We start from the raw sequence: 15,654 nt of genomic DNA on the forward strand, positions 1-15,654 counted from the left end.
GGGAGAGAGCAGGGTTGGCAGAGCTGGGAGGGGCTCCCTACCCGGCTCCGTGTCCCTGCAGCTTCTAGGCATCAGAGGGGCACAAGCACCGTCTGCTGCAGCTCCCATTGGCTGGGAACCGCAGACAATGGGAGCTGTGGGGGTGGGGCCTGCAGGCACGGGCGGCCTGCGACGTAGAGCCCCCCCGGCCCCTGCGCTGCCTAGGAGCTGCAGGGCCATGCCAGTGGGAGGTCCCCACCCTGAAGTAAGTTTCCCCCCTACCCTATCCAACCCCCTGCCCCTAAGCCCCCTCCCACACCCCCAAACTGCTGCTGCTGGCTCTGGGGCTGCCCAGCTCGGGCAGCCTTAGCCAGCAAGAGCGGCTGCAGAAGTCACGGAGGTCACGGAATCTGTGACCTCCGTGACAGACTTGCAGCTTTACCCACAAACAGGCTCCAGAGTGAAGTTTAGATACTCAGTAATCCCCCATGTTGCTCTCCGAAAGCAGTTCCCTCTGTGTGATCAAGGATCCAATCCTTAGGTGGTACGTTACTTCAAAAAATGATTCAAGAAAATCTAAAGGAAGTTCAGAAAAAGATGGATCAAGTTGGATCTCCTTTTTCCATTCAAGTGTTTCTGAAAATAAATTCAGATTGGTTGTCACATTCTGTCAAACAATATATTTCTTTGTTACTTTTCGTACAGTGGAGGAGATTGGCCTTGCTCCACAAGGAGAAAAGTGTGGAAATGCTGAAAAACTAGCTGGATACATTTGCGCAAGTATGCAGAAATCTTTCAATTAAGGCAAATTTATTTTAAACTTATTTAAATTTATTTTAAAGTACTGCACGTAGTCTGTGTAGAGGTGTTCAGTAGAATCCTGAAACACCATTTGTGGGAATGCTTCAGATGTCCCCAACATGTTTTGGATAAATAGGTTTGTGCTATACAGAATCCAATCAGTATATTAGTTTATAGGAAGTAAATTGTAATAATAATTATAAAATATTTTATGGTCCAACAGACAAAGTGGCATTTACTGACCCTATTAGCCATGACTTTCATAACGTAATGAAAGGCAGAGCTGCAGATGTCGCCTGTTTATGTATCTTGGTGCAACTGATATTCCATGTCCCCTTGATACTGACTTTCCTTGCTGCAGAATTAGACTTTACCCCAAACCAAATGAGGCTGGCATTCCGCCCCCCACCCCATTGTCCAATGATTCAAAAGTAGATAAAGGGATAACCCTTTCTCCCTCACAATTAACCAGACAAGTCCCAAACGAGAATTGTTTTGAGAAAGTTATGAAAGCCGGGGTGGGAGGAAGGTTCCAATGGAAAGCTGAACTTAGCTTTTGTTATGGTGAAAGCTGTAATGCGGGACTACTAACTGCTTCTAACAGTATCAAACTCTTGTCTGTTCTATGTGATTTCAAGTCAGCTGGTCCAGTGCAAAATGCTAATTTAGAAAGCTTAGGTATTGTGTTTATTAGTTTTTGTTATACTGACCTGCATTTCATATAGCCATGATGTTAAATTGTTATGTATTGTATGCACAAATAGTGGGGAACCAACCAGCTCCATAATCAGAAATTTAAAGTATCAATTTTCCCTGTAGTAGTGTTTTTGAGAAACATGTTTAGGCCTGGTGGCTGATTATTGTTTATTGGGCAACTGTAAGATAGAACAACTACAAGCTGTACAGAGATGTTTCATGATCAAACAGCTGGGATTCTAGACTTAGGAGAAACCTATGCCATAAAAGATAATTGCTAGGGAAGTGAGATTGGCATCAGAACTTCTGATAATATAGTGTTTAGGAGAGTTCATAATTGATGTTCATACTGACTTTAAAGTGTGTGCAAATTCAGATTGATATCTGCTTGATGAGATACTTAACAAAAGAAGATCAACAGATTTAGGCAGGAATTAATGTTAAAAAGGCTTTGAGATTTATTGCTAAATTGAGCTCTGTGTGTGCGCCAGCTGTAGAAGCTCTATAAGGTTGTGCACCCAGTGTCTAGGTGCTCTGTACCCTAAGTCCACTGAATACTGAGTTTGTCCCTCTGCTGGCAATGCAAGGTATCAGGGAGTTAAGGAAACTGCACTGCAGAGTCTCAAAGAGATAGTGAAATTGAAGATTGGGGGAGATAACCATTCAACTGAAGAATTGCTTCTTACAGGCCAGGGAGATGAGAGCTTTCTGCTCCAAACATTGTGGGGGAGGGGAGAAAACATTGGTTTCGGTACATAGGCAGCATCCATCGATAGAACTGAGAATGACCCAGGCTGTGAAAAGTCATTTAATTTAACCAATAAAATGAAAATGGTCCACCTTTGGGCAGCCAGATGCAGAAACACAGATGGTGATCAGTGCAGTTATTCTAGCTGTTAGGTGAATTACTGTAGCTGCTGTCTTAAATACTTCATTACTTGACCACACCTTATCATCCTGCTGACTACATGTATCTTCTAGCGAGGTGCTAAAATACTGTAGTGATGGACACAGGGTCAGAACCTAGACAGATTATTTTTTGGCCATTGGACATAACATTTGTTGTGGGTGGAGGGTTATTAGTACAGTCTTTTATGCACAACAGAAATTTATGTAGCTAAATGAAAAAGTGGGATTAGAGCTGTCAAACTTTTATTTACAGAGAGGCTACAAGATTTTTGTTGAATTGCATAAGCAGGTTTTTAAATAAATTGAATCATCTTAATAATCAAGAAAGATAGCTGTGGACTTAAATAAAAACAATTCTGGAAATGAAAAATGTAGTAATATTTTGGCCTATACAAGACTGCACAAGGCATAAAAGAACAACTCATGGTCCCTGTCCTAAAGATCATGCAATACAGAAGGTTTTCTCTGAGATTATTTTTTAAAAATGTGTGGGTAACTGTAATTTTGGATTATAGGTTAGTATTTGTGGGTTTTGCAGAAAAGGTGCATTTTGAAGAGAATTTGAAAGAATTGAGGACAGATGTCTGGGCCATGTGATCTGAGAATGTGGAAAAAAATCATAGATTTAGGATATATGCAAGATAAGAAAAAAAAAAAAAAAAGATCTGTAATACCACAGATTACTCTCCAGTGCCTGGAATTGTGACATTTTTAGGAAATCCAATAATAAGAAAAGACCTGAACTGCACAAAAGAAAAATGACCTTTAAGAGCTCTATTGATTGCTCCAAGACAGTGCTGTATTACAGAAAAGGAAGTCTTTATCTGACCCCAATAAATGACTGTACCATTGCAATGAGTACAACAGCAGCCCTGGAAAAAATAGAGGATTGACTACCATGCTGGTTCAAAAGTGATGAAAAGGAGGGAGGGCAAACTAGCCCTTTGTTTTAAATTAAATCTAAAGAGATTTTTGGTTTGGCTGCTGCTTATATTACTTTTAGGAAGATAACCTGCCCCCACCTGGGTGTGTCCATTAAAAGCACTGCCCTCTCCCCAATAGACTTTGTCTCACTCCCCCCTCTGTAAGCCCCTTCTCTTCCTCCACGTGTGTTCTCTGTGGGTTGGAGGGACAGTGGGTTGCTCTGCTGATACACTTATCCCAGCTTATTGTTCACTCTTCTTGGCCCAGCAGCTGCTTCCCTGTTCTGCACACACTCGGGCAGTGCAGAGCAGGGAGCTGGTACTGATAGAGGCAGCCAGATGGAAAACAGTACCTTCTGGTGAGAGCAGGTGAACTACCTCCAGAACCAACAGCAGCCTCTGGAAGCCACCAGCAGGAAAGCAGGAACTGTACCTTTTACACCAATTTGGGAAAAATTCCTGGGCTGAGGGCAGCTTCTTGTTAAATGACAAGCAACATTTTAGAATACTACAAAATTGCAGGACTCTCAGTACACTTGCAAGAAATGCAATCCTGAATGTATCGTAACAATATAGAAAATTTCAATCAGTGGGGACTCCTGTTGCTGATATAAACATAACCAAACTCAGTCTTATCAGGTTGGGTATAAATAGGGGCAATCAATTTATCAAATTGTTTATAACAACCTCTGAGGTAAGAGTTAAATTATAATAATGTCCTGAATCAATGTTTTCCATTATGCACTTATTAGTCAACTATTTCTTTTTGCTTATACATAAAATTACAAATAAGGAATTAAATGAGAAGACTAAATCTAGATAGAGCAGAAGATTGTATGTCATTAATATTTGCTGTCAGCTCAGAAAAAAACCCCTGAAGTGGTTACATTTCTTTTGTTATTCACTTTCTATGTCTTTGGCTTAGCTAATCAGGAGAATAGATCAAATGACTCCTTAATTAAATAGGTAGTTTCAGTCTGTTTTCAAGACAAATCTTTTTAGCTTTATTAGAATTTAATGTCTTTGTAGTGTTGATTATGTAAGTTAGAGGATGCTTCTGGGGCCAGTGTTTGTTACATTGTATATTGATACAGAGCTATCGAACTATTATTCTTTGCTTTGTAAACACAAGTCAAAAGGGATTAGTGTTACTTTCCAGATATCACATTGGCATTTCAATTAACTGACATGAGCTTTGGTTGGAGTGATATTAATGTATTTTGCCTTTATCTCACAGAATACTCTTCTGCATTTTATCTCAATTTTTTGCTTCCTGTAATTTATTACAAACATGTCTCTGGGTCCTAATAAAACTTCAGTTTGCAATTAGGATATTCAGATCAATCTGTGTTGACTGCTAATAAGGTCCTTCGATTTGATTTTTACTATGGTGTCTGTTTTTTCCCCAGAGGCAACTCTGGTGCTTAATGCTGAAAACCAAGAATCTCCTTTCAGTGCTTAAAATAAACAACTCAATCTGTGGTTTATTGTTCCGATAGACTCCTGAAGAAAATTCTCTTTAAGGACCTCACTTATTTAAAAAAGAGTAATGTAGTTGTGCAGAATTTTGCCTCAGACCGTTGTGTGCCTCAGTATATTTTTTACACTAAGTATCCTATAAAAAAGCAAATGTGTGCACAGTCTTTATTAGAATATGTCCACTGCTCAGATGTTGTTTAGTGCTGAAAAAAATCACAAGGAGTTTGTTGTTCCATTTAGGAAAAAAGGAAGATTGGTAATTTCCATAGTTTCATTTGTTTCTGACATGGACCCCCATTTCATTAAAATATTAATTCCCCAATTGGGATCTCTTTTCAGCGGTAAAAATAACAATTGCAAAAACATTATTTAGAAACAGATACTACAGGAAGTTTGGTTAGAATATCGAGTATGGTGTAGTATTTCAAGTCGTAATATGGTGGAGGGAGCTGTGTTACTTCTTTTGTTAAAAGCACTCAAAATGTTAACCAAACGCCCGCCAAACCACTGTCTTGTTTTAAGCAGAAAGCAGTGATGGGCAGTAGCATAGAAAAAGACTGGGAAGACTGCCCATATACACCTGGCCTTCTGGTGAACCTTGAAATAAATAGTGATCCAGATTACACACACACACACACACACACACACTTACTTCCCCCAGCATCTAGCTCAATGAGGCCCTGATCTTGATTCGGGCTTCTGCACGCTACCATTTTACAGAGAAATATAATCATATCCCTCCTTCCTCTGTTATCTTTCACCTCTTTTTTATAAGTACACAATCTACTTGCAATAAACAGCAACAGTTTTCTGAAGCAATGACCTCAATTTATTTTAAAAATCCCTAAAATCCAGCAAAAGATTGAAATATTCCCAAAATACAGTTAATGTTATCTCATTCCCATCCAGTGGGGAGCTTCTGTTCACAAACACTGCCGTCATTCTTGTTGGAATGGGTTTTCACTTTCATGCCTGCCATATCAGATAGGGTTTGTGGGTACATAGATTCCAGTAATAGACCGTTAAAAATGCCAACATAGAGATCTGAAAAACCATCTGATAGTGCCTTATAGGATCTTATAGCTGTGTGGGTAAGGATCTTAGAGAGATTGTAATCCAAATGTATCATCTCCTTCTGAGCTGATGTCTCCATTTAACTGATCAGTCATGAAGAAGCAAGCATCAGAAACATACAAATCAAACATTGTCCCCTTTCCAAAAATCAACCAGGAAAGAGCAGCCTTCCTGCTCTTTCAATTGATGTCAGCAAGCTCCTCCCAGCATAGCAACAATTAGGGATGGGGGCCCTCCATCTCAAAAAGTAAGGATGGGCGGGGAGACTCCTTTGAGACACCATGGTAAAGGGAGTAGGAGTTGCTAGAGGTAGCTTTGGAATGCCCTTGCAAAGCATTCTGTCTCTTTCTTCAGTTGCCTGTTCTATCCTCTACATAGCATGACTTATCATGGAGTTATCCACGGCTCAGATGGCTGCAGCTACATTCTGTTGGATTAAGCCTTTGAATAGCAAATCAAGTATCAGAGTAACAGCCGTAAAAAGAAAAGGAGTACTTGTGGCACCTTAGAGACTAACCAATTTATTTGAGCATAAGCTTTCGTGAGCTACAGCTCACTTCATCGGATGCATACTGTGGAAACTGCAGAAGACATTATATACACAGAGACCATGAAACACACACACACAAACTCACTCTCCTGCTGGTAATAGCAGGAGTTTTTTTGGGGGGGGGGGGTGAGAAAACCTGGATTTGCGCTGGAAATGGCCCAACTTGATTATCATACACATTGTAAGGAGAGTGATCACTTTAGATAAGCTATTACCAGCAGGAGAGTGGGGTGGGAGGAGGTATTGTTTCATGGTCTCTGTGTATATAATGTCTTCTGCAGTTTCCACAGTATGCATCCGATGAAGTGAGCTGTAGCTCACGAAAGCTTATGCTCAAATAAATTGGTTAGTCTCTAAATCAAGTATGTGTCTGAAAATTGGGGAGTGACTGTCGAGAAGGAGATAACTTACATTTTACTTGGTATTCTCTATTGAAAGGCAAAGGAAATAGAATATAGGAATGCAATTTATCTTTTCACCAGATCTTTTTAGCCAATGTATTCACACTACAGCAATGGAATCATTTTTAATTTACATGCTAAATAGCCTCTGCCTTCTGAATTGCAGACGTGGCTTGAACTACGAATGTTTTCAGTGATCTTAGTTTTGTATGCACTTATGATGAAGCATACTGCATTTTCAGTATATATTCAAAATTTGACATTTTAAAGTGTCATTTGTGCCAACTGTTAAAAATGTAACCATGATTTAAATTTGCTAATGTGCTTGTTTACAGGGGAAACACCTAATTCATCACCTCTTCTTTTTCCTTGTGGATCTCTCAAAAGAGAAGTTCTTCCAACAATACTCAAAGAAAAAGGTTGTTGCAGGCTTTAGAGCTTTATTTTAATTTGTTAACTTATTGTGGAAACTCCCACCCTTCCTCAAAGTAATAGTAAAAGATTAAAGGCTTATTCTTCATTGTGAACCATCCATGGATTTGTGTGTATTGGATTTGTACTGTCTGGAGATTAGAGGACAGGACTGAGAATCAGGAGATCTCAGTTCTCCTTCCAGCAATGCTATTGAGTCCATCTCTGACATTGGGAAGCTAACTTGATCCTTCTCTTTAGCTCAGTGCCCCATTAGTAAAATGGCAATTACTATGTTTATTTTATTCACAGTGACGTTGCAAGGCTTAAATGGTGTTTGTAAAGTGCTTTGAGATCCTCAGATTAAAAATGCTCTAGACATGTAAAGTACTGTAGTTGCATCTTGTAACACGAAGTGCCCAGGAATCTTTTAAAAGAAATATTCCTACATCTTAGGCTTTAAAGTAATATATTTTAATGCAATCAATATTATAATAGTGTTGTATTGGAATAATGGGAGCTATTAAAATCCTGTTTAGTTGCTGATGTATTTTCTCTCTTCTAATTACAGGTATTTCACTGGAAAGCCTTACCGTTTATCAAACTGCTCAACATCCCAGTCTCCAAGAATCCTTGAAGAATTATTTCTCACAACAGGTATGGCACAGTCAATGGTCACCAGTGTAAATGTAAAGCTTTCTGATATATATATGAAACCTGATGAAAAACGTACTACTTTCCCCCTCAGTTATCTGTACGAGATATTATTGTGAGAAGAATTCCTGGGCTATAGCTTTAATCTTTTGAATATAGTGAATCGGTCCTTAAATTTGGGGAAATTACCCAGAAAATTTCAGTAAATACAATGGCACTTAAATACTATGGTAACAGACATTATAGAAAGTCCTAAAATATATAGATAATAATGCCTCTGTGGGAAGGAAAAAATACAACAACCTTTGATGGTAGACCTTTCAAATTTTTGCCCAGTTTCCAAGCTATATTTTGTATCAGGATTACTAGGGAAAACTATTTTATAAACAATTACATATTCACCTTGTTCTTTTTGATCTGCTTAATAAAACTGAAATTTTGAAAAAGTCTGGATTTAGATCATGTCACATCAGAGACAAATTTACTAACGGTATTTAATGATTTACTTACTTATGGCCATAGATATACGATCTCTGTCACTGAATGTGTTTGCTACAACTTTATGAATCTGAATTCAGCACTAATTATCAGCTCTCCATGATTGCTGAGCCATGTTCGTACGCTGATTATTCTATTTGAGAATGTGTTACTGATTCCATTTTAAGTGTAAAAATTTTGGATGATACCCTATCCTCACATAGATCTGTTTCTTAAAATCCATACTAAAGCTTCTTTTTGCCATCTAATAAAGGTGATTAGGTTGAGATCAGTGGATAGCAAAATAGATTTGGAGCCACTGATACACATTTTTGTTTTCTCAAGATTAGATTATTGGAATGTTTTTATTTGCAGGAACCTGCATTATATCTATGATTCAGCGTATTTTGAATGCAGCCTTGCATCCTTATAGACACTCGCTTGCCTGAGCATGTTATTTGCATTGACTTCCTGTTAAATTACATATTGATTTTGAAATTCTTCTTACATTCAAAGTCCTGAATGGCTGTGGTCCCCCCAGCCTTGCTGCTATGTTGTGCTAACTATATGTTTCAGATGAATATTAAAGTCATAATTATCAAATCATATGGTTTCTACAGGTCATAAATGTGAGTAAGTAGCAGCCAGGACATCTTGTAATTTTGTATCCTTGTTATGGAATTCATTTCCTGTTGCAATTAGAGGTGTTCATTCTTGTTATTCAAGGCTAAGCTAATACAATGTTTATTATAAGCTTCTAGCTCCTAAATTTTGATATTTCTATTGTGGTTAAATGTGCAGTGCCCTGCATAAATATAAGGTGGTGGTGGTGGGAATCTATCCCAAAGTGTACGAAGGGGACTTAGGCATTGTGATGCCTAATTTTTAGGCTCTCTGCCTCTTACTGGAGTTCAAAACCCTGAGTTAGGCATCCAGGCTCCCTATGCAATACATGGGGAGAGTTAGGTGCCTAATAAGGAATTCACTGAAGCCAGCATGCTGAATGGGGAGTCGCCTACGCTAGTAAATAGGAAATGCTGAGGAGAGGGGTGTGGCCTAAGCCCCACCCCTCAAAGGGAATTAGGTGTCTATCTGTGCTCAGGATTCACAGCTGTGAACTCTTCTCTGGAGTTAGGCCTAAGCCAAGTCAGCCCTTCTGCATGAAAAATAGAGGAGGTGGTAGTCTCCTTATAGCAGTAGCCCAGTGGTCACACCTTCCAGGAGAGTGCCCTAACCACTGGGCTATAGATATTCTAAGGTGGGTCTCTCTCAGTCTCTCCTGTTGAAGCTATTCCAGTTTGTTGGTTGTGAGAGAGAAAATGAGTGACTGGGAGAGTTTAGGGTGAACAGGGTGGACATGCAGGGTGGGAGGCATCAGGAATATGTCCAGAACGGACATGTTTGTGAAGGGAGTTAGGAGAATAATGTATCGAAGTTTCCTGTTTAACGGGAGTAAGAGAATCCAAAGGGTGCCCCATCTGGGTCATTAATAAAAAAGGAAACATCCTGATCCCCATATTGTTATTACCAAAGAGCTCACAATCGTCTCATGACCTTGGAAAACGGATGGTTAAAAAAAAAAAACGAACACACAACACTTGAATTTCAGTTGGTCCATTGTGTAGTGCAGTCTTGGCAGACTGTCAGCATCAGGTCAGGAACCACAGACTGTCCTCAGTAAATCTCTCCTGTTGGCTGACTTCAGCACTTCTCAGCTGACAGCATGGTGCCTACATAGAGAGACTGCTGAAGAGATTGATATGAAAACATGTTACGATATGCAGCTAGAGTCAAGAGAAACATGTTCCAAGCTGCTGTTCCTTCTTTACTTCTATACAGGGTATTCCAGCAAGCATCACATTCTTCAGTCCATCTGGTGTCAGATTTTGTCTCCAGCACATTCAGAAGTTTTCTGGTGATCTTATTAATCAAATTAAGGTAAAGTATCCAATAAAAGTGTTAAAACATAGCGGGGAGGCATGTGGTCTAGTGGTTAGATCAAGGGATTGGGAATCAGAAGAGGTAAATTCTATTCCTTCCTACCACTCGATTACTCTGGGACCTTGGACAAGTCACCATGCTTTTCTGCCTGTGTTTACCTGTCTGTAAAATACAGATTATAATGTTTACTGGCCATTGTAAAGGTCTTTGAGATCTTACGTTGAAAGTGGCTAATTAGTGCAAAGACAATGTTTCTTTTTTTTTTTAAATATCAGATTCCTTGTGCGAGTTAAAATGAGTTGTCTACCTCTTTCTTTTGTAAATCCCTTGTTGAAATCTGTGTATTTAACAGTATTAGAAATGAGTAATTCATTAATAGATTTTTAAACTTTGACCTCTTCAGTTTGAAAATTCCTTCTACCACAGCACTTTAAGTGAATGATAATGAATTAGGGTTTTTTGGTCTTCTTTTAAAAAAAAATTAAAAGTTCTACCATCACATTTCCTTTATGCATTTAAGATCATTGCACAAATTAAACTAACTGTACAACATAGGTCCCTTCTTAGAGTATAAATTACATAAGGTTGGTACCTTCAGAAAATAATGGAAATGGTCGCAAGGTGCACCTATTATGGAGATGGTCCTCCATCATGGGGTTAGGGAGAAATGAGGTGCAACTGACTACAAAGATAAATCTACTTCTGTTTGACTCGCTGCAATATGAATTTGAGCTGCCTCTCTGTGGTAATCTATTATCAAATGAATCATTTCTTCACATTCAGGATGATAATTGACAAACAGGGACACATACTTTTCTGGTCCACTTTCTGACCTAAGGTGAAAGATACACTTGAGCTGAAGGGAAATTTTTCTTCAGTCCCCCAAATTCTCATATTGTTTTTCCTCGTGACACAAGAAATGTCTTCCTATAGGAATTTACATTCACACTAGAGATGAGCTGTAAAGTTCAGATCAGAATATGAACTTTTCCAAAATGTACGGGGTTTGAAACAGCTCATTATTCAAACAGGGACCAGCTATAGAGGTTGGATCTGGAGTCATAGTTTGCCAAAAGTGGGGGCTGTTTGGATTTGGATTACCCTCTAGTTTAGACCTTTTATAACTAAAGAAATAAATCTACTTGACAATATAGAAAGACTTTGGCCTAAGTCCTGATTCTGGGTACACATACTTTTATGGTCCAAAAGATAAACTAGTAACTTCAAAGTCCAAAGCTCCAGGCTGAGGACTGTGGTCGACAGGACCACCCCACAAGCACAATGGAACTGTCCACTGCAAGGGTAAAGCTCATCTGTATAGGAGACCGAACTTTCTCGGCATCCAGTCCAAGACTATGGAACAAACCCACACAATCTCAAACATCATCACTTTCTGTTCCAAGGTGCACTGATTTGACCTTTCCAGAACAAGCACCCAGAGCACATTAGCCATAAAAAAGTAAATACACACAAAAAAATTTTAAAGAAAAAACCCTCACGAAAGGGCAGGGGGGTGAGGGGATGAGAGAATTACGTGACAAATACTAGTCACATCATGTAAAGCACTTGTGGAAGGTGCTCAGATACTATAATAAAAAGGGTGGTATAAGAACCTGAAAAGAAACAGATAGTATAGTGCATGTAATTTTAAAATATAAAAAGAAGGCCCTGTTATGGGGCACACTCATCTCTCGTGAGCGCCCCCCTTGGCTAACTGCATGTGCCTGCACTTTCTCTGTGGTGTGTCTTTGGTGACTCAGCCCTCGGGCTGAGTCACACACAGTCTGTCTGATGAAAGCAAAGCAAAACCCCTTCCGGGGTACAAGTCCAACAGGGGTCTCTCTCAGTGTCTCTGTAACATCTCTACAAGTTGTCCCTGGGTTCCCTCCCTGGTGAAAAAGCCTTTGCTCTCTTAGGACCTTTCTGGCCGTAGCTCTCCAGCTGAGCCATTGCAGTTCAGTTACCCCCTCTGGGGTGCGTCAGTGTCCAGGCCACGTTCCCCAAAGACCCTGTAGATAGCAGCTGTCTGCTGTGTCCCTGTATCTAAGTCACACTGCTGCTCTAATTCCCTGGGCTACTTCCCCACAGCCCTGTGCCATTTTCACCCTTGTCTCAGGGCCTTGTCCTGATGGAGTCCCTGCAACCAGCTCAGGGCTCCTTCTCACTCTTCCTGCTTCTGGCAGCACTACCTCGTCAGAGGTCCTGCAAGGTCCCTCAGCCAACCACACACCATCCACGCTCCTCTAACTCTAGCAAAGAACTGGAATTTACTCTGGCCCTGCAGCTCTTCGTATGTTGACCTGCTGTGCCCTGATTGGCTGTGTCCCACACAGCCACGCTAGACAGCTCGGAGGACCCTCTCCACTGCCCTTTACTGGGGCAGGGTGTGGCAGGGCCACGAAGCCTCCAGCAAGGGGCCTCAGAGGGTCTTATATACCCTGTCACAGGCCCCAACATATCTCTACTGTTACCACGCTTGCAGTGCAGACTAACAAAATCATACCATGTGAAACTTGACAGTGAAAATTAAGTTGTTTGCTGTATTGTTTTTCCTCTTCAGGGACACAAACCTTTGTACACTCTTTCATGGTGTTATGTGGTGGTATTTGCATTTAGCAGAGAGTAAGAGGGATAGGAATTCATATTTGTGTAGGCTAAAAGAATCAGTAGGCTGTATCCCGGGATTAGAAGCAGCTTGTGGGATGAGTTCAACAGCAGGGAAGTATGCACTGGATCATCATTTTTATGTATCACATCAGTTGCTGGGAATTACTACAGAGTTTCCAGGGAATATGGAAATAAATCATCCACCAATAAACAGATGAAATTATGAATTTAAAAAGCAACTGAAAGGGAAACCAGGGTGAAGTAAACAATTCTTTCAGCATCTCATGTGGATTATTGTTGTGAATATATCAACATATTTCTTATTGTGGCATGAAGACGACGAGAGATACATTAGATGAACTCTAGGTGCTGCTGGACTTGGAGTTAGTAACTACAAAATTACTTACAGGGCTTCTGGGCTTTAAATTTAAGGAAGTACAAATACTCTTACATATAACCTTAAACTCTGTGCTCTCTGTTGAGATTTTAAATTTTTCTTTGCATTCAGTGAAGATTCTACTAAAGCTGGTGCTGGCAGTTTCTGAAGATGTACCTTAAGGATTTGTTGGTGAATGACTGACTTGATGATTCAGTATATCTAGAGTAACTTGAACTTGCTCAAAAGGGCCACATAACTTTCTCTCTAGCAAAGTTTACAGCATTCTGGAATGTATGCACAAAGTGAGTTACTCAGCATATAGTAGGATTCTCCTTATGGGTGTGTGTGGGACAAACACAAAGTTGTAACTGATTCAGAAGCATCAATCTGTACACATTGCATTCCTGTATAACTACCCAACATTACTACAATCAGCCTTGTCCTTCTTCCCTCTTATTGACTGATACTGACTTGTTGCATCTTACTTGTAAGCCAAGCACCTGCAACAGGATCACCTAACATGAATTAGGGTGATGTAGCCTTGGCAGGGACATTTTTCCTCAGAAGGAGGTGTTTTTTTCTGACTTCCCCAATCCATTTCCTCCTTTGGATAGAATTTGATTTTCTCATGATTATTATAAGCCAAGAATAAGTGCCTGCTTGAATTGGCACTGACAAGGCTGACGCATGTTCAAATCTATCTTCTTTGAGTATGAAAACAATAGGATTTTTAAGTGTTTGGATCAGTGAACTAAGCCATAAGCTTTACTAAGTCATTACAAAGCAGCTAAATTTGGTCATGTTCATTAAGTTTGATTAGAGGCAGGGCAGAATGATAGAAGACACTGAGGTAATGTAGCAAGAGATGATGCTAATACCACATCTGATCATATTAGAGTAGAAATGTTATTTGTCATTTCAGTTTGCTGCTATAGGTCCAACAACAGCTGAAGCAATGGAAGCTGAAGGAATCCCAGTGAGCTGCACCGCAGAGAACCCTACTCCCCAAGACCTCGCTGCTGCTATCAAAAAAGCCCTTCACCTGTAGAATTGCCGTTTACCTGAGTAGAAGCACCACACATGTTGCTGTAATAGTCCTCCAGAAATTTAAGACAATTCATCAGTGTTTAACCACGATACTAACATTCATTTGGATTTTTTTTAAAAAGCCATGCTCTCTGTCTTATCATTCAAGCCTTCCTTGACCATCCATCTAGTAACAGCACTGTGTGGTGGGAATGGAAAAGCTAGATTGATCAGTCCAGATCAAATATATGGCTAATTTTGATGACCCACTGTAGTAATGGTCATTAAGAGAAGACAGTGATTTTCACCATATGTCAGCCAGCAGAAGTCCAAAACGTAAGAAGTCAGTCACTAATACCACCCAGCATGTTTAAGAAATCAGATTATTAAACAAGTATTTGGGTAGTGTTATATCTGCTATTTTTCATATTCAAGATATACTTTTACATTATGGCATAATACCTTTCAAAAATATGGCTCAGAGTGACTTGGAGTAAGTGAAATTGTTTCATTCAGTCAGTGGTCAGGTTTATAGAGGACACTTTTGTATTCTAAATTGCCCCTTTCTTCAGTACTCAAGAACGGCTGCATCTAAAACTTCACGGGTCAAATTCCACCCTCATACGCACACTCTCATTGGAAATAATAAGAGCTGCACTTTAGTAGCTGAAAGCAGAATTTGGCCACATAGGTAGCATGAAACAAGTTAGTTTTTTTTCCCTTTAATTTCAACCAGGGCTGGAGTATGGATAATTTGGTATCCATTAAAGTCCTTAAAAGTCAGTTGTTTACAAGTTGTGAAAGGCTAGTATTGGACTTACTTGCGCGCGTGCACACACAAAACCACATTGAGTAGCCGATAGCATATAAAACAGCGTTTTATGCTTTGGCTTCAATGTCACGTTGTTTGTGAGCACATTTTGGGGTTTAAAACAGATCATGGTAAATAATTGTAATTACAATAAAAACAATCTGTTGTGAAGGTTGCTTTGCAATTCTGTCGCCTATTTACCTCAATAAGCACAAATATTTGTTTAGATAATGGTTGGAGAGCATGGTAGTAAAATCTTTTGAAGCATTTATATAAATATTGCAAAAATTGTAGCAGTCATGGAGCTAAAAGTAGAACAATCCGTGCTACTATATACAATTTTCATGCTGTACCTTTCGACTCCAATGTCACCAGATCTAAATTTTTTGGTTTCTGCCCTTCAAAGAAAGGAGGCTTATTTGTAATAAGAAATACTAGTTTATTAGTGTTAATGAAGAAACATTATAAAGATACTCCTGTGGTTATATAGTTGTCCATGTTATATAGGGTTTATAGTTTGTTTATCTGAGGCAGGA

General features: G+C 39.6%; 1 protein-coding gene across 7 annotated transcripts in view; it reads left to right on the forward strand.

Annotated features, from left to right (window-relative positions):
- UROS (uroporphyrinogen III synthase) overlaps positions 1-15,293 on the forward strand; it is a 37,299-nt gene extending 22,006 nt beyond the window's left edge. For 5 of the 7 annotated variants that reach the window (XM_043550527.1, XM_037905778.1, XM_037905780.2 and 2 more), the window contains exons 6-10: positions 685-759; positions 7,148-7,231; positions 7,795-7,880; positions 10,194-10,292; positions 14,204-15,293. In XM_043550527.1, coding sequence (XP_043406462.1) covers positions 685-759; positions 7,148-7,231; positions 7,795-7,880; positions 10,194-10,292; positions 14,204-14,329 — 470 coding nt within the window. In that variant the 3' untranslated portion in view covers positions 14,330-15,293. Of the gene's footprint in view, positions 1-684; positions 784-7,147; positions 7,232-7,794; positions 7,881-10,193; positions 10,293-14,203 lie in introns of those variants that run through there. The other 2 variants (XM_043550529.1, XM_043550530.1) reach the window with 2 other exon arrangements.
- Positions 15,294-15,654: the final 361 nt, after the last annotated feature.

The sequence above is a fragment of the Chelonia mydas genome, chromosome 7, assembly GCF_015237465.2.
Source record: "Chelonia mydas isolate rCheMyd1 chromosome 7, rCheMyd1.pri.v2, whole genome shotgun sequence".
NCBI lineage: Eukaryota > Metazoa > Chordata > Testudines > Cheloniidae > Chelonia > Chelonia mydas.